General features: G+C 45.4%; 1 protein-coding gene across 4 annotated transcripts in view; it reads left to right on the forward strand.

Annotated features, from left to right (window-relative positions):
- LOC140207200 (NACHT, LRR and PYD domains-containing protein 3-like) overlaps nucleotides 1-26,621 on the forward strand; it is a 56,592-nt gene that overhangs the window by 11,773 nt on the left and 18,198 nt on the right. For 3 of the 4 annotated variants that reach the window (XM_072275562.1, XM_072275563.1, XM_072275560.1), the window contains exons 3-7: nucleotides 3,884-4,044; nucleotides 6,039-6,092; nucleotides 7,534-7,650; nucleotides 17,444-17,617; nucleotides 22,397-22,570. In XM_072275562.1, the coding sequence (XP_072131663.1) occupies nucleotides 7,551-7,650; nucleotides 17,444-17,617; nucleotides 22,397-22,570 (448 nt within the window). In that variant the 5' untranslated portion in view covers nucleotides 3,884-4,044; nucleotides 6,039-6,092; nucleotides 7,534-7,550. The remainder of the gene's footprint in view (nucleotides 1-3,883; nucleotides 4,045-6,038; nucleotides 6,093-7,533; nucleotides 7,651-17,443; nucleotides 17,618-22,396; nucleotides 22,571-26,621) is intronic. The other variant, XM_072275561.1, reaches the window with a different exon arrangement.

A 26,621-nucleotide genomic window follows, 5' to 3' on the forward strand; every position in this document is an offset into this window, starting at 1 on the left:
GTAGTTTTTTTTCTCTATTATACAGAGTTCAAGGTGTGTGGAACACCCTTCCAAGAGAGAGGCAGTTACTTCAGGGGCATTTAAGAGACTCTTAAGCACATGGATGATGGAGAAATAGAGGATGATGAGAGATGGATCTTAGTTAAAATTTCACATATTGATCTTGGCTGAAAACCCTGTGGACTCTTGTACTGTTACATGTTCTAATGAGTGTTTCGAGCAGGCAACGTCACGATACTGCATCTGCTCTTGTGGTTATTGCACTGCCTAATGTTCTGTGAAGCTGGAGGGAGCAGTAGGTTCGTTGAAATCATGGAGGGATCGGGTGTGAAAAGTCATTTGAATCTCTGTCTCGCTGTAACAAAATGGCTGCATGCTCGGTTTAGAGAAAATGGCTGAATGCTCAGTTATTGAGTCTTTGTCACGCGGCCCTTGTGAGACTGAGTCTGTGGCTTCTGTTTTTTGGTGGTGTTATTTCGGTTGAGTTACTTCCTCTATAGCCAAGATAACAAGCTGTCAGAGCCGCGTAGTTTTCATATACTTCTCATTCTCTGACCACAGCTGCTCAGTGGGAGCTGTTGCAACAGAGTGATAGCGGGAGATAGGGTGCCCAGAGCAAAATTACTGCATGCAGTGCATTCGAATAAAGTGAGAAGTGACAACTGAGTGGGGAGATGGTGTTGCCATTTAAACAAATCCCTTTTCCATATCATGATGTCCCAAACACTTCGCAGTAGGTTAATATTTCTTCATCTAAATTTTTAAAAAATGTAGTTACAAAGTAAAAAGAGAAATTTCTAGGAGGGCTGTAAGGGGCTGATGTTTCATCTTCCACCATTTCCCTCCCCACAGCTGCTGCCCGGTTCCAGTCAATTTTATGTTGGAAGCATTTTTTTTTAATCATGCCACGCGACAGGAAGCATGTGGCCCGTTGTGCAGGGCGTGAACTGACACGGCAGTAACATAATGAGCTGGATTTAGCTGATGGAAAGGTGAAGAAGTGCCACCCTACTTTCAGAACTAATGATGGGAACACTGCAGTAAATTGCCAGCAGCAGAGAGTCTTGGAGGGGATCCCCATCGTAATCTGGGATACTGCATCTGCTCTTGTGGTTATTGCACTGCCTAATGTTCTGTGAAGCTGGAGGGAGCAGTAGGTTCATTGAAATCGCTGAGGGATCAGGTGTAAAAGGTCATTTGGATGTCTGTCTCTCTGTAACAAAATGGCTGAATGCTCAGTTTCAGTGTTTGTCACAAATGAAAGTGGCAGTATATTGTCTTCAGTCCAGGGACAGTTGGAGTTTCCTCATTCTGCAATGAAGCAGAAGTCCAGGGGCTGGGACATTGGTTGTGGGGAAGTCACCGACTACACCACCCAGCATGAGACACGGACGGTGTGTGACGCCGTCAGGTGGGAGAGACGCAGATCGGACTGTGCGTGCCGTGGGGAGGGTGGGTGGCAGTCCATCAGACAGTTTCTGATCCAGTACTGGGAACGCATGGGTTTGGATGTGCTGCTGAGTTTCATCTGGGCTCAGACGTTTGGGTGTGCACTTCCTCTGGTGCTACTCTGGAGAGGGATCCCCCCTCCCCCCACTTCACAGAGAAACAACATGAATAAATGAGCTGCTTACTGTTTGCTCCATTAGATACATATTGGGGTGGCGGGGGGGAGGGTGTTGGTTCGCATTTTGAAGCATGTTTGGAAGTTTCCCCCTCACTGTCACCTGTCTGGGAGCCGGTACAAATCGAGTATATTGTAGATCTTTTTTTTTAAAAAGAAAGAAATAAACTTGTTTGAAACCATCCTGATCAAAGGATGCTGGACCTGAACTTTGTTCCTCTCTCCACAGCTGATCTTTACCTGCTGAATGTTTGGCTTCATTTTTAATTTTCTGTTACCCTTTCCTTGGAATTGTTTAAGTCTCCTGGACCTGTGCACAGAGCGCTCTTTTTTTAGTTAATGGGGCAGTAAAGATACCACAGCTTTTCCCGTCAAGTTACCCTGCCCCCAACCTTCATGTTGCTCTGCAAAATCTGTTCACTGCAGTTGTTTCTTGAAAGGCTCACAAGAATGATCCCAGAAATGAGAAGCTTAATGCCTGAGGATGGCTCTGAGTCCTGCACTCGATGGAGTACAGAAGGATGGGGGTGCTGGGAGGCTCCTTATTTAAGCCGACAGTAAATTAAATTTTAAAATGTTTTTGTGTTCTTTCCTGGTTCAGCTTAAGGTGCTTACATATGAATTCAGATTTAGATTATGAGAACACTCAGTCCTCTTTTATTGTCATTTAGAAATGCATGCATGCATTAAGAAATGATACAATGTTCCTCCAGAGTGATATCACAGAAAACAGGACAAACCAAAGACTAACACTGACAGAACCACATAATTATAACTTATAGTTACAGCAGTGCAAAGCAATACCATAATTTGATAAAGAACTGACCCTGGGCATGGTAAAAAAAAAGTCTCAAAGTCCCGAGTTGATTGACTCCCGAGTCCCCGATAGCAGGCGGCAAAAGGGAGACACTCCCTGCCATAAACCTCCAGGCACCGACAACTGCCGATGCATTGGAAGCACCCGACCACAGCCAACATTGGGTCCGTCCGTCTGAAAACTTCGAGCCTCCAACCAGCCCCTCCGATACAGCCTCCCGAGTGCCATCCTCTGCCGAGCGCCTTCGACCTCTCCCCGACCACTGAAACAAGCAAAGCCGAGGATTCGAGGCCTTCTCAGGAGATTCTGGATCACACAGTAACAGCGGCAGCGAAGCAGCAATTTCAGAAGTTTCTCCAGATGTTCCTCCGTACTCTCACGTCTGTCTCCATCAACTCAGTATTGTGCACAGTACCCTACTTGACAAATAACAGATATCATTTACCGGAGAGGTAGCAGTACAGAAATCAAAATAATGCTTACCAACCTCTTAAGTGAACTGACCTGCGGAATGCTTCCACGCAGCCTCTCGCGCTCTTCACCCAGTCTAACTCCGATTTGACATGCTGTTCGAGGTACTGCTCCCTACCTTGGTGCTGGCCACCAGCCGTAACCAAGCCTAAGACAAAACTCTCTCCTTGCACCCAGCAGGTGCCCCCTTTATAACTTTCAAGACCCCTTTACACTGGTACTTTTGCATGCAATTAGTGCCTGCATACTGACCTCGCACTCCCATGAAAAACAGGTTTTATCCAGTATTGTGGCTGTAGAATTGTACTCCTTTAAATTTCTCAGAACATTGCTGTGAACTGTTTTTCTTCTTTTCAAATCTTTTTATTATTATTATCCATAATTAACAAGAGTATATCGAAGTAAGCAACACTTACAATGTCTCAAGAAAAAAAACATTGTTTTAAAGATTAAAAAAACTTTTGGTGACAAAAAAAAGAGGAAAAGAAAAACCCTACTAAGCAAGGAAAAGTGAGGGGAAAAAAAACCCATTAGGTGTTCAACCCCGGAACCCTGCGTCATACAAAAAGCTTCTAAAGATAAACATCAAACCGCCAGCAAGAAAAAAAAAAGTACCAAAAATTTACAATTAGATCATGGAGGAAATCTATCAATTAACTAAAATGATAGTAACGAGCAAATGAACCCCATCTTTTCTCAAAATCAAACAGAGGTTCAAAGGTTCGACTTCTAATTTTCTCCAAACTGAGACATAGCATCACTTGAGAGAACCATTGTGACAAAGTGGGAGCTGATGTATCCTTCCACTTCAACAAAATGGGCCCCCTAGCTATCAACGTAACAAATGCAATAACATGTTGGTCAGACAAAGAGATACCGCGGATATTTTGAGGAATTATTCCAGTGAACTGTTTCTCTTGTACTTTCTCAAAACAATCCCTCTCCAAGCTAACATCACTTTTGTTTAACAGGCTTTGATTTTATTTTAGCGTGTCCCAAAACGGAATCATATTCGACTTTTTCCTTGCGTCTCCCAAATACTGCAAAGTCGAGAGTGGGCACGGAGAGGATGTTTCCCTTTGTACGAGAGTCCTGAGCGCACACTGTGAAGGAACTTCTGTTTGAAACTGAGGTGAGAATGCATTTCTTCAGATAGTTAATGTATGGAGTTCTTGTACAGATTTTTGCCGTGTAAAAGTCTTAAGCATGCATACAGTGCCTGTAAAAATTATTCACTACCACCTTAATTTTCCACACCACAGGCACCGGGGAGCCCACAAAATTGAATGACTCAGCTGTCAACTTTCCCCCTTTTTCCAATAGTTTCTTCCCAGCTTGTCTTACAGGAACAATGGACATTACCGTCATCTCTCCCTACTTAGGCACCCGGGAGCTCACTCTCTGAGGGACTTGCCGCCTGAAGTGGCCCTCTTCACCACAGTTATAGCAGACGATACCGGCCGCCCACCTTCTAGCATAACCCCAGCCATCCGCAGCTCTCTGCGTAGTCCGTCCCCTTGTGGAGTCCCCCTCACTACCCGTCCTATCATATGGGGGCACACGCCTGCTGTTAACACCCGGGACATCTTAGTTCTAAGCTCTGCCACAATCTCCTTTACCGTTCTTTGGGTTGGGCTAGCCGTGGTCACTTCACCGCAAGGGGCCACTACCGAGCCCTCCCGTGCCTGCGACGTGCTCTCCTCCTCCCGTACCTCCCTAGTCAGCTCAACAAAGGAGGGAGGGGGAGAGGCGCAAATTACGGGGCTGTCAGGAGACCACAAGCAATCATGTCTTGGGTCTGGGCACCCTTGGCTATTTGGTCCATTCTTATCTGATCCACCCCAGCTGCCTGAATGACCCCTCTGCTCTGCAAGCAGTTTTGCTGCCTCTCTAGCCGAAACCTAAACGTTGCTGCTGGAGATCTGAGCTGCGTTTGACTGATCGTGTAACTTCTAAGACCAATTGGCTGCACCAGTGACCATTTGCCGTGTCATATTAAAGGAGCTGAATACTTATGCAATCAGTTATTTAATGTTTTATGTTAATAGTTTGGTGGAGATCTGCTTTCACTTTGAAACAGAAGTCTTTTTCTGTTGATTGGTGTCAAAAACAGCCAAATTAAACCCACTGCGATGCAGTGTTCTAAAACAATAAAACGAGAAAGCCTCCATGGGAAGTTGAATGTGAGGTGCTACTTTTTGGTAGGACTAATCAAAACAGGACATACATGGTAAATGGTAGGCATTAAAGAATGCTGTAGGACAGAGGGATCTAGGAATAATGGTGCATAGTTCCCTGAAGGTGGAATCTCATGTGGATAGGGTGGTGAAGAAAGCTTTTGGTTTGCTGGCCTTTATTATCAGAGCATTGAGTATAGGAGTTGGGATGTAATGTTGAAATTGTGTAAGGCATTGGTGCAGCCAAATCTGGAGTATTGTGTACAGTTCTAGTCACCGAATTATAGGAAAGATGTCAATAAAATTGAGAGAGTACAGAGGAGGTTTACTAAAATGTTACCTGGGTTTCATCTCCTAAGTTACAGAGAAAGGTTGAACAAGTTAGGTCTTTATTCTTTGGAGCGTGGAAGGTTGAGAGGAGACTTAATAGAGGTGTTTAACATTAGATAGAGTTGATGTGGATAGGCTTCTTCCATTGAGAGTGGGGGAGATTCAAACAAGAGGACATGAGTTGAGAATTAGAGGACAAAAGTTTAGGGGTAACATGAGGGGAAACTTCTTTACTCAGAGAGTGGTAGCTGTGTGGAACAAGCTTCCAGCAGAAGTGGTTGAAGCAGGTTCGATATTGTCGTTTAAAGTTAAATTGGCCAGCTATGTGGACAGGAAAGGAATGGAGGGTTATGGGCTGAATGCAGGTCGGTGGGACTAGGATAGGATAAGAGTTCGGCACGGACTAGAAGGGCCGAGATGGCCTGTTTCCGTGCTGTAATTGTTACATGGTTATATTGAATACTACTTATAGGCACTGTAGCTAGGGTTTCCAGGACATTTTGCACAGTGCTGTAATAATTTTATGTATTGCACTGTAATGCTGCTGCTGCCGGAAAAAAAAATTCATGACACATGATCATAAACCTATTTCTGATATGGGTCTCTGTTGTGGACATAGGGACAAGGAGAAGGGGACCTTGACTGGGAGCGGGTCGCACCATAGCATCAAATGGTAAGTCTGCACCTGTGTCACCTGTGGCAGTGCTTCTCTGGGCCTCCCTCCCGTGTGGTGTTCTACTCTCGCCATTGCGAACATCCTTTGCTCCCGCCACATTCAGAAACTCAGAAATTTTGTTTTCTCCTTTGTATGATGAACACGCTTCATTGACTGTCCTGGGAAAATTAGGACCGCAGTGGTGGGGTGAGTCTGGCCTGAGATGGACTGGGCTGGACTGGAGCCATCACTTTTTCTTGGCTTTTCCGTTCCTGGGCATTGATATTTCCAAACCATGCCACGGTGCAAGAAGTCAGGACTTTCTCCACTTTCGACACAGGGTACATCGCAGGAATGTGTGCTTAGCCCCCTCCTACTTCACGCGCTTTGCGCCTATGACTGTGCGGCCTAAGCACAGCTTCAACACCATATTCAAGTTTGCTAGTGGCATCACTGTTGCAGGCTGAATCGAGTGTGGTGACAAATTAGCGTATGGGGGGGGTGGGGTGGAAAAACTGGCTGAGTGGTGTCGTGACAACAACCATGAACTCAATGTCAGTAAGACCAAGAAACTGGTGGTGGAGTTCAGGAGAGAAACCCAGAGGTCCATGAACTGATCTTCATTGGAGGTTCAAAGGTAGAGAGGGTGAGCAGCTTTCAATGACAGGGCGTTACTATTCCAGAGGACCATCCAGGCATGTAATTGCAGTTGTGAAGAAAGCATGGCAGACCCTCTACTTCCTTGGGAGTCTGCAGCGATTTGGCATGCCATCAAGAACTTCTGCAGGTGTGTGGTATTTACTGGCTGCAACATGACCTGGTATGGAAACACCAATGCTCTTGAGCAGAAGCCCCACTGAAGGTCTTGTACCTCCTGCTGGTGACTTGGATGAGAAGTGAGCATAGCTCGGGTGGTGAGAGTCTCTGATGGGCGCTACTCTCTTGTGGCGAGGCCCAAGAGTGGAGACGCCTTTGACTATGATGAACAGGACTGTCTCCATGTGTTGGCTTTTCCGTTCTTGGGCATTGGTGTTTCCACCCAGGCCGTAATGCAACCAGTCAGGATACTGTCCACTGTGCATCTACAGATGGCGAATCTGTGCAAAAGTCAAAGGAAGTGGAGTTGCTGTTGTGCCTGGTTTTCGATGGCACTTAACGTGCTGGACCCAGGACAGATCCTCTGAAGTTATAACTCCCAACAAATTTGAAGTGACCGACCATCTCACCTCTGACCCCTCAATGACTGATGAATCAGTGAACTGCAGGGGAACCTGCAGCTGGCACTGATCACGAGCCGGCCCTTATGGCATCAGTGAGAAGGGAGTGGGCACTTGATGATGGCTGCTGTTTCGTTGTGATCGCACTCCTTGTAGATGTACTCAGTGGTCAGGAGGCCCCTCTTTCTCAGTGTTTGCCACTTCTGTTTTCTCTTCTTCAATCTGGATTTGCATTGTTACAGGGAGTGACAGAACTGAAATGGGTGGAGGCTCCAGTCAACCCCAGTCTGCTGACAAGCCGGCGGAGCAAGGTGCTCAGTCCTCTGGTACCGCTGAGCATCAGGAGAATGCATGTTCTGGTATGTTCTCAGTGTAAACTAGACCCATTCACTATTATGCATTTTAGTAGAATGAAAGTGTTGATTATTGCAACAGACTGTTGTCAATTACACGTCCAGTGAAATGATGCTTTTCGGGGTGAGCATGTTTATTTAATGGTCAATTGTATTGGGGTAACCATTGGGGTTGTTTGAAAATGTACACAGTCAAATAGACGAAGGGGGAATACAGAGTTGTTGTGTAATATAGTACAGAAACAGAGGATTCATTCTAACTCGTGCATGCCAACCAAGGTGCCCTCCTACGCTGATGCCACATTTGGCATGTTACCACTCTGCAATATTCTTAGTGATACGCTTAGCCAGATATCCGTAAAATGTCTTTTTTGTACTCAACTTGTATTCAACTCAACTGCGCACCGTCTGCGTCCGCACCACACTCCATGTGCAAAGCTCCACCTCTGTCCCTTTTAAATATTGTCCCCCTCTCACCTTGAAACTATGCTCTCCGGTTTCTAAGAAGCGCACCCTTGGAGGGGGTGGTGATGGGAGAGGGAAGTGTACATTCACAGTTATCATACCCATTCTGATTTTGAATACCTCAATTGGCTATCCTTTCAATTTCCTACTCTGTAAGGAGTAAACTCTAAACCTGCACAACCTCTCACTGTACGTCAGACCCTGGAGTTTCTTCGCAATGTTTGCAGTTGACTTGACATCTTTCCTGTGAGGAAAAACTGGACACAGTACTTCATGTATGGCCTCACCAACATCCTGTGCTTTGGGAACATTACGTTCCATCACTGAAATTTAGTGACCTGACTGATATAGATCGGTGTGCCGCTGTTAGCATCCGGTTTACCTGTGACATCACATTACACCAGATGTTTACCTGTTCTGCCTCCTGCAGTGAACTATTTACCTGTACTCTTATGTCCCTGTTCCACAACATTCTGCAGGACCTACCCTTTACTATGAAAGTGATTTCCCAATTGCAATACTTCACACAAAAATGGATTGAATGCCATTTGACAATCCTTAGGCTACAAAACTAGTTGATCAAAATGCCCCCGTAATTTTTGACAACTTTCTTCACTGTGTACCAAACCACCTAAGTTATTATCATCTGCAAACTTACTAAGCACAACTGATACATTTTATTCAAAATTGTTTGTGTAAATAGTGTGGGATCCTGATGCTTTTGGCAATCCTAAGGTCAAGAATAATGCATAAAAGTTGCTCAGAACATAGAAATCTACAGCACATTACAGGCCCTTCGGCCCACAATGTCGTGCCGACCATGCAACCTACTCTAGAAACTACCTATAATTTCCCAGGTGCATAGCCCTCTATTTTTCGATGCTCCATGTCTTAAAAGACCCAATTGTATCCATCTCCACGCACCCACCACTGTAATTTGAGTTTATTTTGTTAAAAGTTAGAAGAACAAAGAAGAGGTGACCAAAGACTCAAAGGAGAGAGACAAAAAAGTATGATGTTCTTCCATCAGATTACTGCTTAGTAAAAAAATTCATTCTATTTTGTCAACCAATAAGATGGCTGATTCAAGTAATGTCAACCTTGCTTCTGAACCTGCAACTGTAATGCTGGAAAATTCACTGAGCAATCACGTGCACAGTCAGTGGCCACGTCCATATGCTCATTAGCATAGATAATTAATCAGCCAATCATGTGGCAGCAACTCATTGCATAAAATATGCAAACCTGGTCAAGAGGTTCATTTGCTCAAAGCAAAGTGGGTGAGCTACAGCAGAAGACCACACGTGCAACTGATAAATTCGACACTGTATGTGGATGGTTGATGTCGACATGATCGGCTGAGGGGCCTGTTTCTCTGCAGTGTGTCCATTCCTTCATGAGAGAGAATATGCTGCAGACAGGTCATGAACAACTGTAGTTCACAGTTCACATTGCTGCGTCTTCTTGATGCAAATTATCATCTAATTGTGATGTTAGTATGCTGCTCATGCAGACAGCTTGGCACCAGTGCCGTCGTGTTCAAAATCCTTTCCAGGATTGGTTGTGCCCCGAGGCTCCTCGGGGTAGTTCAGTCATTCCACACAGACATGAAGGGTGTCGTTCACTTTGATGGCTCTTCTTTGGAGGCCTTCAGCATCCGCAGCGGTGTGAAGCAGGGCTGTGTTCTTGATGGCGCCTACCTGCACACCAGATCGGATGGGAGGGTGTTCAGTCTGTCCCGGCTGAGGGTGAAAACCAAGGTTCGTGAAGTACTCATCAGGGACATGTTGTTTGCAGACGATGCGGCACTGGCAACACACTCTGCAGACAACTGCAACTCCTCAGGACAGCTTTTCAAGAGCCTGCCCGGACTTCAGTTTGACCATCAGCCTGAAGAAGACCAACATGTTGGGCCAAGGCGTTCAGTACCCCCCTGCCTTTACCATCAACAACTACGAGCTGGAGGTAGTTCACGAGTTTACATACCTTGGCTTCACCATCACGGACAGCCTCTCCCTAGACCCCGAGATCAAGAGGCAGATCGGACGAGCAGCTTCGACATTCATCAGGCTGACAAGGAGAGTCTGGGAGAACAGAAAGCAAACGACGCACACCAAAGTTGCAGTCTACAGGGCCTGCGTCCTCAGCACACTACCTTACGGCAGCGAGACCTGGAGCCTCTACTCCAGACAAGAGCGGCGTCGCGACTCCTTTTGCCTTCACAGCCTGAGACGCATCCTGGACATCACGTGGACTGACCGAGTCACCAACAATGAGGTCCTGGCCCGTGCCCAGACACCCAGCCTCTTCACCCTGCTCCAACAACGCCGTCTCTGCTGGCTGGGCCACGTACACCGCATGTCAGACGGGAGGATCCTGAAAGACCTGTTGTACGGAGAACTGGCCTCTGGCAAGAGAGCACAAGGGCAGCCCCATCTTCGTTTCAAAGATGTCTGCAAGAGAGACATGAAGTCACTGAACATAAACGTCGAGAGGTGGGAGGACACCGCTAGCGATCGCTCTCGCTGGAGGCTGGAACTTTGCAGATGGCTAAAAAGAGAAGAGAAGCTGAGGCTGGCTGCTGAAGAAAAGTGCACTCACAGATAAAAACAGCACCAAGACAACACTTGAGGACAGCGCCTTCAAGTGCAGTCACTGCAGCCCAGACTGTCACTCCCGTGTAGGCCTCTGCAGCCACAACAGACGGTGCTCTACCAACACAGACCGAAGCAAGACTTTCCAGGTGCAGATCCATGGTCTCGCAAGACTAACGGATGCCACACCCATGCGGACAGATCAAATGTTGGAAAAACCCGTTCCCGCCACGTCTAAAGGTGCCAATAGTGACGGGGATCCAGTGACTTCAGTAGTGTTACACAGGTGTGTTCAGGTCACTGAACACTTCAGAGTAGAAATGGGTCCTTTGGCCCATCGAGTCAATGCTGATAGAATATTCTGCCTCGCCCCACTGACCTTCCCCTCCAGACTGATCCCACCCATGTACTTATCCAATCTTCTGTTACCTGCTCAAATCAAGCCCGCATCATCACTTCCCCTGGCAGCTCGTTCCACACTCTCATCACCCTGGGCATGAAAAAGTTCCCCTGAAACATTTCATCAGTAGTAACTGCAGGGTGAGGCTTCCTGAGAACCGGTAATGCGGGAAATAGCAGGTGATGGACAATAAGACATACGAGCAGAATTAGGCCGTTTGGCCCTTTGATTTTGCTTCACCATTCCATCTTTGCTGATTTACTTTCCCGCACAACCCCATTCTCTTGCTTTCTCCCTGTAACGTTTGGTAATCTTACTGATCCAGAACCTGTCAACCTGTGCTTAAATGTACCCAGTGATCTGGTCTGCACAGCCTTTCTGCAATGAATTCCACGGATTGATCACCCATTGACTGAAAAAAAAAATCCTTCCTTCCTCACTTCTAAAGAGATATCTTTCTATTCTGACTAACACACACAATGCACGAAGCTGCTCTTTTGTGGCAACACTCAGTGGAGGAGAGGGCATCCCCTGTGATGAAAAGACCTGTATCCATCACTTTTTGTTGGCTTTTCCATTCTGGGCATTGGAGTTTCCAGAACTGGCAGTGATGCATCCAGTTAGGATTCTGGCCACTGTGCATCTACAAAAGTTTGTCAAAGTGTCAGGTGACATGCTGAATTTGCACAAGTTTCAAATAATATAGGGATGCTCTTGTGCTGTCTTTGTTGTTAGGGTTCTGTGCTGGACCCAGGACCAATCCTCTGAAATTGTAATGCCAAAGATTTTGACCTTATCGACCACCTCCACCACCAATCCCTTAAAGGCTACTGATCAATGTGTGAATTTCAGGGAAATCTACAGCTGGTAGGACCATGAGACAGAGGAGCAGAACTGTGCAGTGCAGTCCGTCTGGTCTGCTCAGTCATTTCATCATGGCTGATTGAATATTCCCTCTCATCCCCATTCTCCTGCTTCTCCCCGTAACCTTTGATGTTGTTACTAATCAAGAACCAGCATTTCTGGCAGCAGTGAAAAGGGAGCATAGTCTAGATATGGAGGGGGTATTTGCTGGATGCTGTTTCATTGTGGTAGCACACTGTGTAGATATACTCAATGGTGGGATGGTTTTTTCTTTCTCAGTGACTGCCGCTTTTGTTTTCTTGGTAACTTTCTCTGTACTTCTCTTCTTTATTATGGATTTGCATTGTTAACGGTGCAACAGACTGATATAATCTTGTTTGATTCCTCAATAGCTGATTACCTTGAATCCATAGCGTGATGTTGCAATCAAAGTGTGCACTCATTCTTAAAAGATTAGTAGAATGAAAGTAATTTCTAAGGAAATAGTGAATGCCTTGTTGATTATTGCAACAGAATATTGTTCGATTAAATGCTCAGTGAAATGATACCGTTCAGAGTGAGCATGTTTATTTATTGTTCTGCTGTACCTGAATAACCATTGGGATTGTTTGAAAATGTAGATAGTCAAACAGAAAGAGTGGGAATACAGAGTCACAGAGTGACACAGCACAGAAACTGGCTATTTATTCTAAATTGTCCATGCCAGCCAAGGTGCCCTCCTATGCTAATAACTTGTTTTGGCATGTGTCCCTCATCACTTTTCCAATCCGTACGCTCAGCCAAATGTCCCTAAAATGTTTTTATTGTACCTGTATCAATTCAACTTAGTTCTCTTTATATCGTCACCTTCCACATGCAGAAGCTCCAACTAAAGACCTTTTTAATTATTTCCACTCCTCACCTTCAACCAATGCTGTCCAGTTTTTAAGAAGCTTGCCCTGAGAGAGGGTGGTGATAGAGTGGGGATGTGTGCGGTCACAATAATAATAATAGCCCTTATGGTTTTCAATACCTCTGTTGGGATTATTGTTGGTGCATGGTCAAGTGGCAGTGTGTTGTGTCCTTGAGCAAGGCCTTGCTCTGTCCTAGCTCTGCAACGACACCGGTACCAAGCTGTATCGGCCCTAATGCCCTTCCCTTGGACACCACGGTGGGGTGGGGAGGGGAGACTTGCAGCATGGGCAACTGCTGGTCTTGCATACAACCTTGCCCAGGCCTGCACACTGGAAACCTTCCAAGGTGCAAATCCATGGTCTCAGGAGACTAGTGGATGTAAATATAATTGGGATACCATTCAGTTTTCTGCTCTCCAACGAGTTAAATACTTATCCTGCACAACCACTCCCTGTAAGTCAGGCCCTGGAGTTTGTTTGAAATATTTGCAATTGAATGAAATGTTTCCTGTAAAAGTGTGACCAAAACTATAGTATGCCCTCACCAACATCCTGTACTATTGGAACATTATGTTCCATCACCGAAATTCATTGATCTGGCTCCTCACCTCTGAAGCCTCTTTCAGTGAACTATTTACCTGGACTCTTATGTTCCCCTCTTCCACAACACACTGCAGGGCCCACACTTTACTATGAAATTGCTACCTTGATTTGACCTACCAAAATGCAATTTGTTGAATCCCGATGCTTTTGTGATCCAAACATCAAGAAAAAGACACATAACCTATTGCTGAAGTCTGTTTCCTTAAGTGTTAGAAGACCAGAGAAGAGCTGTCGAAACACTCAAGTGTGGAAGAGCATAAAAAAGTAATGTGGTCTCCTCGAAGCAGAATACTGATAACAAAATATCCTTTCTACATGGTTAAATATTAAGATGGCAGGTTCAAGTAATATGATACTTGCTGCTGAACAAAGTTTCCAGAAAAAGCAAAGGCAACCAAAACCGTAATTGCTGGAAAATTCACTGAGCAGCCCACGTGCACTCCCAGCGGCCACTTTATTAAGGCTGATTTATACTTGCGCAAGTGGGCTGCGCTGTTGTGAGCGTTGGTGTATCTACATCGCTCTGCAATTCATGCACATACACGCATGTGCATTCACGCATTTGCACGTCACATATGCGCACACACCTGCCCGTGCAAGGCTCAAAGTCATGGTAGTCTTTCTCGGGGTAAACAAGTTTAATGCGCGTGTCTTTTTTCATAAAAGCGAAATGTGTCCTCCATAATTTCGGAGGTCTGTAGAGCTTTACGGAAAGCATTGCAGCCAGAGTTCCTTCCCTGCCCTTCAGTTGCCCAGTTGGGAGCTGTGCAGCGTAGGAGGAAATGCAATGCTACCAAGCAGACCAATCACAGTTGTTGTGGTCTGCGTTGCCGCAACGCATAGTTACATTTTGTGAGAGGTGCGTGTTAGGCTATGGCGCAGGGATCCATGTAGGTACTGGGTAGGGTTTGCACATTTGACGCACAACTATAAATCAGCCTTTAGTTACACTTGTCTACCTGCTCAATACTGTAAATATCTAATCAGCCAATCATGTGGCAGCAACTCAAGGCATAAAAATAGCAGACCTGGTCAAGAGGTTCATTTGCTCTAACCAAAGTGGATGAGCTACAGCCGAATAGCACACATGCATCTGATAAATTAGACACTGTATGTGGATGGTTGCTATCGACATGTTCGGCTGAGGGGCCTGTTTCTCTGCAGCATAGCACTTCCTTCCTGTGAGAGAATAGTTTGTAGACATGTAATGAATAATTATTTCACAGATCACTATGTCTTCCTGATACAAATTATCATCTTATCCTGATGTTCCTATGCTGTTTATGCAGACAGTTCGAATGTTGAAAAACCCATTCCCATCACGTTCAAAGGTGCAAATAGTGACAGCTATCCAGTAGCCTCATTAGTGACAAAGGACTCAGGTGTGTTCAGGTCACTGAACACTGCAGAGCAGAAATGGGTCCTTTGGCCCATCGAGTCAATGCTGAAACAATATTCTGCCTCGCCCCACTGACCTTCACCTCCAGATCGATCCCATCCATGTACTTACCCAGTCCTCTATTACCTGCTCAAATCAAACCCGCATCATCACTTCCAGACTCTCGAATGGCAGCTCGTTCCACACTCTCATCACCCTGGGCATGAAGAATTTCCCCTGAAACATTTCATCACCAGTAACCGCAGGGTGAGGCTTCCTAAGAACCGGTAACACGGAGAGCTGCAGGTGATGGGCAATAAGACATATCAGCAGAATTAGGCCATTTAGCCCATTGAATTTGATGCGCCATTCCACCTTTGCTGATTTATTCCCCTGTTCAACTCCATTCTCTCGCGTTGTCCCTGTAACGTTTGATACTCTTACTTGTCCAGAATCTATCAATCTCTGCTTCAGTCTACCCAGTGACTCGGCCCCCACAGATTGATTTACCAATTCCAAGATTGATCACCCTTCGACTGAAAATGTACACAGTCATATAGATGAAGGGGGAATACAGAGTCGTGGAGTAATATAGCACAGAAACAGGATTCATTCTATCTTATCCACTCCAACCAAGGTGCCCTCCTATGCTCATGCCATGTTTAGCATGTTACCACTGCAAAATTCTTGTTGGTACGCTTAGCCACATACCAACTAAAATGTCTTTTTTGTATTCAACTCAACTTCATACCATCTGCGTCTGCACCACACGCCATGTGCAAAGCTCGAACTCTGTCCCTTTTAAATATTGTCACCCTCTCACCTTGAACCCATGCTCTCCGGTTTCTAAGAAGCGTATCCTTGGAGGTGGTAGTGATGCGGGAGGGGAGTGTGCATTCACAGTTATAATACCTATTCTGATTTTAAATACCTCAATTAGCTATCCTTTCAATTTCCTACTCTCTAAGGAGTAAACTCTAAACCTGCAGAACCTCCCTCTGTATGTCAGACCCCGGAATTTCTTTGCAATGTTTGCAGTTGACTGACATCTTTCCCATGAGTAAAACTGTAAACAATACTCCACGTATGGCCTCACCAGTATCCTGTGCTATGGGAACATTACGTTCCATCACCGAAATTCAGTGACTTAACTGATACAGAGCAGTATGTCAAGTGCTGCAGTTAGCATCCGGATGTTTACCTGTTATACCTCCTGCAGTGAACTATACTCTTAGTTATCCAGAATTCATCAACCTCTGCTTCAGTGTTCCCAGTGACTCGGCCTCCGCAGATTGATTTACCAATTCCAAGATTGATCACCATTTGGCTGAAAATGTACACAGTCATAGAGATGAAGGGGGGATACAGAGTCATGGAGTAATATAGTACAGAAACAGAGGATTCATTCTTTCTCATCCACGCCAACCAAAGTGCCCTCCTACGCTCATGCTGTGTTTGGCATGTTACCACTCTGCAATATTTCCCACACGTCCCCGTGAAACATTTTATCAGGTGTAACTTCAGGAAGAGGCTTCCTGAGAACCAGTAATGTGCGGAGCAAGAGGTGATGGGCGAGAAGACATACGAACAGAATTAGGCCATTCGGCCCATTGAATTTGCTGCACCATTCCATCTTTAATTTTTTATTCTCCTTCTCAACCACATTCTCTTGCTTTGGCCCAATAACGTTCAATACGCTTACTTATCCAGAATCTATCAACCTCTGTGTAATAAATATACCCAGTGACCAGGCCTCCGCAGTTTTCTGTCAATGAATTCCACAGATTGATCACCCTATGATTGAAAAAAAATCCTCCTTATCTCTCTTCCAAAGAGATATCTGTCTCTTCTGTCTAACACACAAAATGTGCGAGGCTGCTCTTTTGTGGCAACACTCAGTGGAGGAGAGGGCGTTCCCTGTGATGAAAAGGCCTGTATCCATCACTTTTTGTTGGCTTTTCTTTCCTGGGCATTGGTGTTTCCAGAACGGGCGGTGAGGCAACCAGTTATGATTCTGTCCACTGTGTCTCTACAGATGTTTGTTGAAGTATCAGGTGACATGCTGAATTTGCACAAGATTCAAATAACATACGGGTGCTCTTGTGCCGTCTTTGTTAGGACTGTTCCATGCTGGACCCAGGACAAATCCTTTAAAATTGGAATGCCGAAGATTTTGAACTTATTGCCAATCTCCACTTCCAATCCCTGAAAGGTGACTGATCAAGGTGTGAATTGCAGGGAAGCCTGTAACTGGTTGGATCATAAGACAGTGGAGCAGAATTATGCAGTACAGTCTGTCTGGTCTGCTCAGTCATTCCATCTTGGCTGATTTAGTATTCCCTCTCATTCCCATTCCCCTGCTTCTCCCCGTAACCTTTGATGTCATGACTAATCAAGTGCCAACTTTTCTGGCAATTGTGAAGAGAGAGCATAGTCTGGACGTGGAGGGGGTGTTTGATGGATGCTGTTTCATTGTGATTGTGCACCTTGCAGATGTACTCAATGGTGGGAATGGCTTTCTCTCTCAGTGCTTGCCACTTTTGTGTTCTTGGTTTATTTCTCTGTGCTTCTCTTTTTTAATATGGATTTGCATTGTTAACAGCGCAACAGACAGATAAAATCTTCCCTGGTGTCTCGATAGCTGAACATTATCTTCAATCCTCAAGTAGCAGTGAAGAAGAAGAAAGTGAAGTTTTTCCCCACAGGCACTTACGACATCATCTAAAAAATCTCAGCTTGCATCAACACTTATTGAGATGTATTCCCCATTTTCCAGGTTAGTCGAACGGAAGTAATTTCGGGGGAAATAGTAAATGCCTTGTTGGTTATTAAAACATAATATTGTTCGATTAAATGCTTAGTGAAATGATGCCATTCAGAGTGAGCATGTTTATTTAATGATCTGTTGTATCAAAGTAACCATTGGGATCATTTGAAAATGTAGATAGTCAATCAGATAGTGTGGGAATACTGGCAGTTCATGCCAAGCAATGTGCCCTCCTGTGCTGATGCCATTTGCCCATGTTTGTAAGGTATCTCTCTGCAAATTTCATTATTGACATTATTGTACCTGTCCCAGCTCCATCTACGTCTTCACCACCCTCAACATTCAGAAGTTTTGAAGAAGCTGACCAGTTTTGAAGAAGCTTACTGTTCGAGTGGTTAGGGATGTGACATTCGTTGTAATAATAGCCCGTATTGTTATTTTTGGTGCCAGCGGAATGCAGGTGGAGCACCACCAAATGCGGTGACTTCTTTCTGCTTTCATTTGTTTCTTCTTACTGTTCAAACCATTAAAGAGAGAGCTGGTCAAGCAGACTGTGGAGTAGAGTCAGAGTGGGAACCGGAGCCTTTGACTCGAGAGGCTTCAATAAGAAGGGGCTGAGGCCAAAGAAACAAGCAAGAAGGGTAGGGATTTCCATCCATTATTGCTGATCTGGTCTTCGCTGCCCATAGTACAGTGCAGGCAGGATGGCAGATATGGCTCTGGAATGCTCTTCCTTTAGGATGTGGGAGTCCATGGGAGCGGGATGCTCTCCCTGATGACTACACCTCCGGGAAGCGCAGCCAACTGTAGCTCCCGAAAGACCACTTTAAGGAGCTGGAGCTGGATGAAGTAAGGATCACCCGGGAGACAGAGCGATCATTAGATAAGAGTTCTGAGCAGGTGGTTACACTAAGTGAGCCGGACTCAGGGACTCGGGTGAAGAGAGAGAAAATAGTCAGTGTAGGGTCCGCCATTCCTCTCACCAACAGGTATACCCTTCGGGTACTGATCAGCTGGATGACCTATGTTGGCAAGGCAGCAACAGCCAGAACAATAGCACTGTGGTCAGCTTTAAGCCTCCGAAAGGTAGGGTGAAGTCAGGCTAAGCAGTAGTCATAGGGGTCTCGATAGTTAGGAGGCAGCAAAAGTGATGCCAGATAGTGCGTTGCCTCCCTGGGATGAGTGTCCAGGATGTCTCTTGAAGGGGAGTGAGCAGTCAGAGGTCATGGTGGGCGAAAGGGGAAAGATTTAGGGGGAACAACTTCACTCAGGGAGTGGTGGGAGTGTGGAACGAGCTGCTATCTGACGTGGTAAATGCAGGCTCACTCTTAGGTTTTAAGAACAAATTGGATAAATACATGGATGGGAGAGGTCTGGAGGGTTATGGACTGGGTGCGGGTCAATGGGACTAGCGGAATAAAGTTTCAGCACACACTAGAAGGGCCGAATGGCCTGTTTTCTGTGCTGTAGTGTTCTATGGTTCTATGGCACATATCAGTACCAATGACAGAGGCAGGAGAAGGGGAGATGTTCTACGCAGCCAGTTTAAGGAGTTAGGAAGGAGGCTGAAGAGCAGGACCTCCAAGGTGGTAATCTCTGGATTACTCCAATTGCAGTGAACTAGTGAGGCTCAGAACAGATGAATGAGCGGCTGGGGAGATGTTACTGGGGCAGGTTTTCAAGTTCTTGGATCACTGGAGCCTTTGCTGGAGAAGGAGTGACCTGTACAAGTGGGATCGGTTGCACCTGAACTGGAGGGGAACCAATATCCTGAGAGGAAGATTTGCTGATGGTATTTGGGAGGTTTGAAACTGGATTTGCAGAAGGGTGGTAACGGAAGTGAAGAGGCAGAGGATGGGGCAGTTGCTGAACAAGTAGACACAGCTTGCAGTGAGTTTGTGAGGAAGGATAAGCACATGATAGAGCAATGATGTACTCAGCCAGATGGTCTGAGGGGCCTGTTTCTCTGCAGCATAGCACTTCCTTCCTGTGAGAGAATAGTTTGTAGACATGTAATGAATAATTATTTCACAGATCACTATGTCTTCCTGATACAAATTATCATCTTATCCTGATGTTCCTATGCTGTTTATGCAGACAGTTCGAATGTTGAAAAACCCATTCCCATCACGTTCAAAGGTGCAAATAGTGACAGCTATCCAGTAGCCTCATTAGTGACAAAGGACTCAGGTGTGTTCAGGTCACTGAACACTGCAGAGCAGAAATGGGTCCTTTGGCCCATCGAGTCAATGCTGAAACAATATTCTGCCTCGCCCCACTGACCTTCACCTCCAGATCGATCCCATCCATGTACTTACCCAGTCCTCTATTACCTGCTCAAATCAAACCCGCATCATCACTTCCAGACTCTCGAATGGCAGCTCGTTCCACACTCTCATCACCCTGGGCATGAAGAATTTCCCCTGAAACATTTCATCACCAGTAACCGCAGGGTGAGGCTTCCTAAGAACCGGTAACACGGAGAGCTGCAGGTGATGGGCAATAAGACATATCAGCAGAATTAGGCCATTTAGCCCATTGAATTTGATGCGCCATTCCACCTTTGCTGATTTATTCCCCTGTTCAACTCCATTCTCTCGCGTTGTCCCTGTAACGTTTGATACTCTTACTTGTCCAGAATCTATCAATCTCTGCTTCAGTCTACCCAGTGACTCGGCCCCCACAGATTGATTTACCAATTCCAAGATTGATCACCCTTCGACTGAAAATGTACACAGTCATATAGATGAAGGGGGAATACAGAGTCGTGGAGTAATATAGCACAGAAACAGGATTCATTCTATCTTATCCACTCCAACCAAGGTGCCCTCCTATGCTCATGCCATGTTTAGCATGTTACCACTGCAAAATTCTTGTTGGTACGCTTAGCCACATACCAACTAAAATGTCTTTTTTGTATTCAACTCAACTTCATACCATCTGCGTCTGCACCACACGCCATGTGCAAAGCTCGAACTCTGTCCCTTTTAAATATTGTCACCCTCTCACCTTGAACCCATGCTCTCCGGTTTCTAAGAAGCGTATCCTTGGAGGTGGTAGTGATGCGGGAGGGGAGTGTGCATTCACAGTTATAATACCTATTCTGATTTTAAATACCTCAATTAGCTATCCTTTCAATTTCCTACTCTCTAAGGAGTAAACTCTAAACCTGCAGAACCTCCCTCTGTATGTCAGACCCCGGAATTTCTTTGCAATGTTTGCAGTTGACTGACATCTTTCCCATGAGTAAAACTGTAAACAATACTCCACGTATGGCCTCACCAGTATCCTGTGCTATGGGAACATTACGTTCCATCACCGAAATTCAGTGACTTAACTGATACAGAGCAGTATGTCAAGTGCTGCAGTTAGCATCCGGATGTTTACCTGTTATACCTCCTGCAGTGAACTATACTCTTAGTTATCCAGAATTCATCAACCTCTGCTTCAGTGTTCCCAGTGACTCGGCCTCCGCAGATTGATTTACCAATTCCAAGATTGATCACCATTTGGCTGAAAATGTACACAGTCATAGAGATGAAGGGGGGATACAGAGTCATGGAGTAATATAGTACAGAAACAGAGGATTCATTCTTTCTCATCCACGCCAACCAAAGTGCCCTCCTACGCTCATGCTGTGTTTGGCATGTTACCACTCTGCAATATTTCCCACACGTCCCCGTGAAACATTTTATCAGGTGTAACTTCAGGAAGAGGCTTCCTGAGAACCAGTAATGTGCGGAGCAAGAGGTGATGGGCGAGAAGACATACGAACAGAATTAGGCCATTCGGCCCATTGAATTTGCTGCACCATTCCATCTTTAATTTTTTATTCTCCTTCTCAACCACATTCTCTTGCTTTGGCCCAATAACGTTCAATACGCTTACTTATCCAGAATCTATCAACCTCTGTGTAATAAATATACCCAGTGACCAGGCCTCCGCAGTTTTCTGTCAATGAATTCCACAGATTGATCACCCTATGATTGAAAAAAAATCCTCCTTATCTCTCTTCCAAAGAGATATCTGTCTCTTCTGTCTAACACACAAAATGTGCGAGGCTGCTCTTTTGTGGCAACACTCAGTGGAGGAGAGGGCGTTCCCTGTGATGAAAAGGCCTGTATCCATCACTTTTTGTTGGCTTTTCTTTCCTGGGCATTGGTGTTTCCAGAACGGGCGGTGAGGCAACCAGTTATGATTCTGTCCACTGTGTCTCTACAGATGTTTGTTGAAGTATCAGGTGACATGCTGAATTTGCACAAGATTCAAATAACATACGGGTGCTCTTGTGCCGTCTTTGTTAGGACTGTTCCATGCTGGACCCAGGACAAATCCTTTAAAATTGGAATGCCGAAGATTTTGAACTTATTGCCAATCTCCACTTCCAATCCCTGAAAGGTGACTGATCAAGGTGTGAATTGCAGGGAAGCCTGTAACTGGTTGGATCATAAGACAGTGGAGCAGAATTATGCAGTACAGTCTGTCTGGTCTGCTCAGTCATTCCATCTTGGCTGATTTAGTATTCCCTCTCATTCCCATTCCCCTGCTTCTCCCCGTAACCTTTGATGTCATGACTAATCAAGTGCCAACTTTTCTGGCAATTGTGAAGAGAGAGCATAGTCTGGACGTGGAGGGGGTGTTTGATGGATGCTGTTTCATTGTGATTGTGCACCTTGCAGATGTACTCAATGGTGGGAATGGCTTTCTCTCTCAGTGCTTGCCACTTTTGTGTTCTTGGTTTATTTCTCTGTGCTTCTCTTTTTTAATATGGATTTGCATTGTTAACAGCGCAACAGACAGATAAAATCTTCCCTGGTGTCTCGATAGCTGAACATTATCTTCAATCCTCAAGTAGCAGTGAAGAAGAAGAAAGTGAAGTTTTTCCCCACAGGCACTTACGACATCATCTAAAAAATCTCAGCTTGCATCAACACTTATTGAGATGTATTCCCCATTTTCCAGGTTAGTCGAACGGAAGTAATTTCGGGGGAAATAGTAAATGCCTTGTTGGTTATTAAAACATAATATTGTTCGATTAAATGCTTAGTGAAATGATGCCATTCAGAGTGAGCATGTTTATTTAATGATCTGTTGTATCAAAGTAACCATTGGGATCATTTGAAAATGTAGATAGTCAATCAGATAGTGTGGGAATACTGGCAGTTCATGCCAAGCAATGTGCCCTCCTGTGCTGATGCCATTTGCCCATGTTTGTAAGGTATCTCTCTGCAAATTTCATTATTGACATTATTGTACCTGTCCCAGCTCCATCTACGTCTTCACCACCCTCAACATTCAGAAGTTTTGAAGAAGCTGACCAGTTTTGAAGAAGCTTACTGTTCGAGTGGTTAGGGATGTGACATTCGTTGTAATAATAGCCCGTATTGTTATTTTTGGTGCCAGCGGAATGCAGGTGGAGCACCACCAAATGCGGTGACTTCTTTCTGCTTTCATTTGTTTCTTCTTACTGTTCAAACCATTAAAGAGAGAGCTGGTCAAGCAGACTGTGGAGTAGAGTCAGAGTGGGAACCGGAGCCTTTGACTCGAGAGGCTTCAATAAGAAGGGGCTGAGGCCAAAGAAACAAGCAAGAAGGGTAGGGATTTCCATCCATTATTGCTGATCTGGTCTTCGCTGCCCATAGTACAGTGCAGGCAGGATGGCAGATATGGCTCTGGAATGCTCTTCCTTTAGGATGTGGGAGTCCATGGGAGCGGGATGCTCTCCCTGATGACTACACCTCCGGGAAGCGCAGCCAACTGTAGCTCCCGAAAGACCACTTTAAGGAGCTGGAGCTGGATGAAGTAAGGATCACCCGGGAGACAGAGCGATCATTAGATAAGAGTTCTGAGCAGGTGGTTACACTAAGTGAGCCGGACTCAGGGACTCGGGTGAAGAGAGAGAAAATAGTCAGTGTAGGGTCCGCCATTCCTCTCACCAACAGGTATACCCTTCGGGTACTGATCAGCTGGATGACCTATGTTGGCAAGGCAGCAACAGCCAGAACAATAGCACTGTGGTCAGCTTTAAGCCTCCGAAAGGTAGGGTGAAGTCAGGCTAAGCAGTAGTCATAGGGGTCTCGATAGTTAGGAGGCAGCAAAAGTGATGCCAGATAGTGCGTTGCCTCCCTGGGATGAGTGTCCAGGATGTCTCTTGAAGGGGAGTGAGCAGTCAGAGGTCATGGTGGGCGAAAGGGGAAAGATTTAGGGGGAACAACTTCACTCAGGGAGTGGTGGGAGTGTGGAACGAGCTGCTATCTGACGTGGTAAATGCAGGCTCACTCTTAGGTTTTAAGAACAAATTGGATAAATACATGGATGGGAGAGGTCTGGAGGGTTATGGACTGGGTGCGGGTCAATGGGACTAGCGGAATAAAGTTTCAGCACACACTAGAAGGGCCGAATGGCCTGTTTTCTGTGCTGTAGTGTTCTATGGTTCTATGGCACATATCAGTACCAATGACAGAGGCAGGAGAAGGGGAGATGTTCTACGCAGCCAGTTTAAGGAGTTAGGAAGGAGGCTGAAGAGCAGGACCTCCAAGGTGGTAATCTCTGGATTACTCCAATTGCAGTGAACTAGTGAGGCTCAGAACAGATGAATGAGCGGCTGGGGAGATGTTACTGGGGCAGGTTTTCAAGTTCTTGGATCACTGGAGCCTTTGCTGGAGAAGGAGTGACCTGTACAAGTGGGATCGGTTGCACCTGAACTGGAGGGGAACCAATATCCTGAGAGGAAGATTTGCTGATGGTATTTGGGAGGTTTGAAACTGGATTTGCAGAAGGGTGGTAACGGAAGTGAAGAGGCAGAGGATGGGGCAGTTGCTGAACAAGTAGACACAGCTTGCAGTGAGTTTGTGAGGAAGGATAAGCACATGATAGAGCAATGATGTACTCAGCCAGATGGTCTGAGGGGCCTGTTTCTCTGCAGCATAGCACTTCCTTCCTGTGAGAGAATAGTTTGTAGACATGTAATGAATAATTATTTCACAGATCACTATGTCTTCCTGATACAAATTATCATCTTATCCTGATGTTCCTATGCTGTTTATGCAGACAGTTCGAATGTTGAAAAACCCATTCCCGTCACGTTCAAAGGTGCAAATAGTGACAGCTATCCAGTAGCCTCATTAGTGACAAAGGACACAGGTGTGTTCAGGTCACTGAACACTGCAGAGCAGAAATGGGTCCTTTGGCCCATCGAGTCAATGCTGAAACAATATTCTGCCTCGCCCCACTGACCTTCACCTCCAGATCGATCCCATCCATGTACTTACCCAGTCCTCTATTACCTGCTCAAATCAAACCCGCATCATCACTTCCAGACTCTCGAATGGCAGCTCGTTCCACACTCTCATCACCCTGGGCATGAAGAATTTCCCCTGAAACATTTCATCACCAGTAACCGCAGGGTGAGGCTTCCTAAGAACCGGTAACACGGAGAGCTGCAGGTGATGGGCAATAAGACATATCAGCAGAATTAGGCCATTTAGCCCATTGAATTTGATGCGCCATTCCACCTTTGCTGATTTATTCCCCTGTTCAACTCCATTCTCTCGCGTTGTCCCTGTAACGTTTGATACTCTTACTTATCCAGAATCTATCAATCTCTGCTTCAGTCTACCCAGTGACTCGGCCCCCACAGATTGATTTACCAATTCCAAGATTGATCACCCTTCGACTGAAAATGTACACAGTCATATAGATGAAGGGGGAATACAGAGTCGTGGAGTAATATAGCACAGAAACAGGATTCATTCTATCTTATCCACTCCAACCAAGGTGCCCTCCTACGCTCATGCCATGTTTAGCATGTTACCACTGCAAAATTCTTGTTGGTACGCTTAGCCACATACCGACTAAAATGTCTTTTTTGTATTCAACTCAACTTCATACCATCTGCATCTGCACCACACGCCATGTGCAAAGCTCGAACTCTGTCCCTTTTAAATATTGTCACCCTCTCACCTTGAACCCATGCTCTCCGGTTTCTAAGAAGCATATCCTTGGAGGTGGTAGTGATGCGGGAGGGGAGTGTGCATTCACAGTTATAATACCTATTCTGATTTTAAATACCTCAATTAGCTATCCTTTCAATTTCCTACTCTCTAAGGAGTAAACTCTAAACCTGCAGAACCTCCCTCTGTATGTCAGACCCCGGAATTTCTTTGCAATGTTTGCAGTTGACTGACATCTTTCCCATGAGTAAAACTGTAAACAATACTCCACGTATGGCCTCACCAGTATCCTGTGCTATGGGAACATTACGTTCCATCACCGAAATTCAGTGACTTGACTGATACAGAGCAGTATGTCAAGTGCTGCAGTTAGCATCCGGATGTTTACCTGTTATACCTCCTGCAGTGAACTATACTCTTAGTTATCCAGAATTCATCAACCTCTGCTTCAGTGTTCCCAGTGACTCGGCCTCCGCAGATTGATTTACCAATTCCAAGATTGATCACCATTTGGCTGAAAATGTACACAGTCATAGAGATGAAGGGGGGATACAGAGTCATGGAGTAATATAGTACAGAAACAGAGGATTCATTCTTTCTCATCCACGCCAACCAAAGTGCCCTCCTACGCTCATGCTGTGTTTGGCATGTTACCACTCTGCAATATTTCCCACACGTCCCCGTGAAACATTTTATCAGGTGTAACTTCAGGAAGAGGCTTCCTGAGAACCAGTAATGTGCGGAGCAAGAGGTGATGGGCGAGAAGACATACGAACAGAATTAGGCCATTCGGCCCATTGAATTTGCTGCACCATTCCATCTTTAATTTTTTATTCTCCTTCTCAACCACATTCTCTTGCTTTGGCCCAATAACGTTCAATACGCTTACTTATCCAGAATCTATCAACCTCTGTGTAATAAATATACCCAGTGACCAGGCCTCCGCAGTTTTCTGTCAATGAATTCCACAGATTGATCACCCTATGATTGAAAAAAAATCCTCCTTATCTCTCTTCCAAAGAGATATCTGTCTCTTCTGTCTAACACACAAAATGTGCGAG

Source organism: Mobula birostris, chromosome 13 (assembly GCF_030028105.1).
Source record: "Mobula birostris isolate sMobBir1 chromosome 13, sMobBir1.hap1, whole genome shotgun sequence".
Classification (NCBI taxonomy): domain Eukaryota; kingdom Metazoa; phylum Chordata; class Chondrichthyes; order Myliobatiformes; family Myliobatidae; genus Mobula; species Mobula birostris.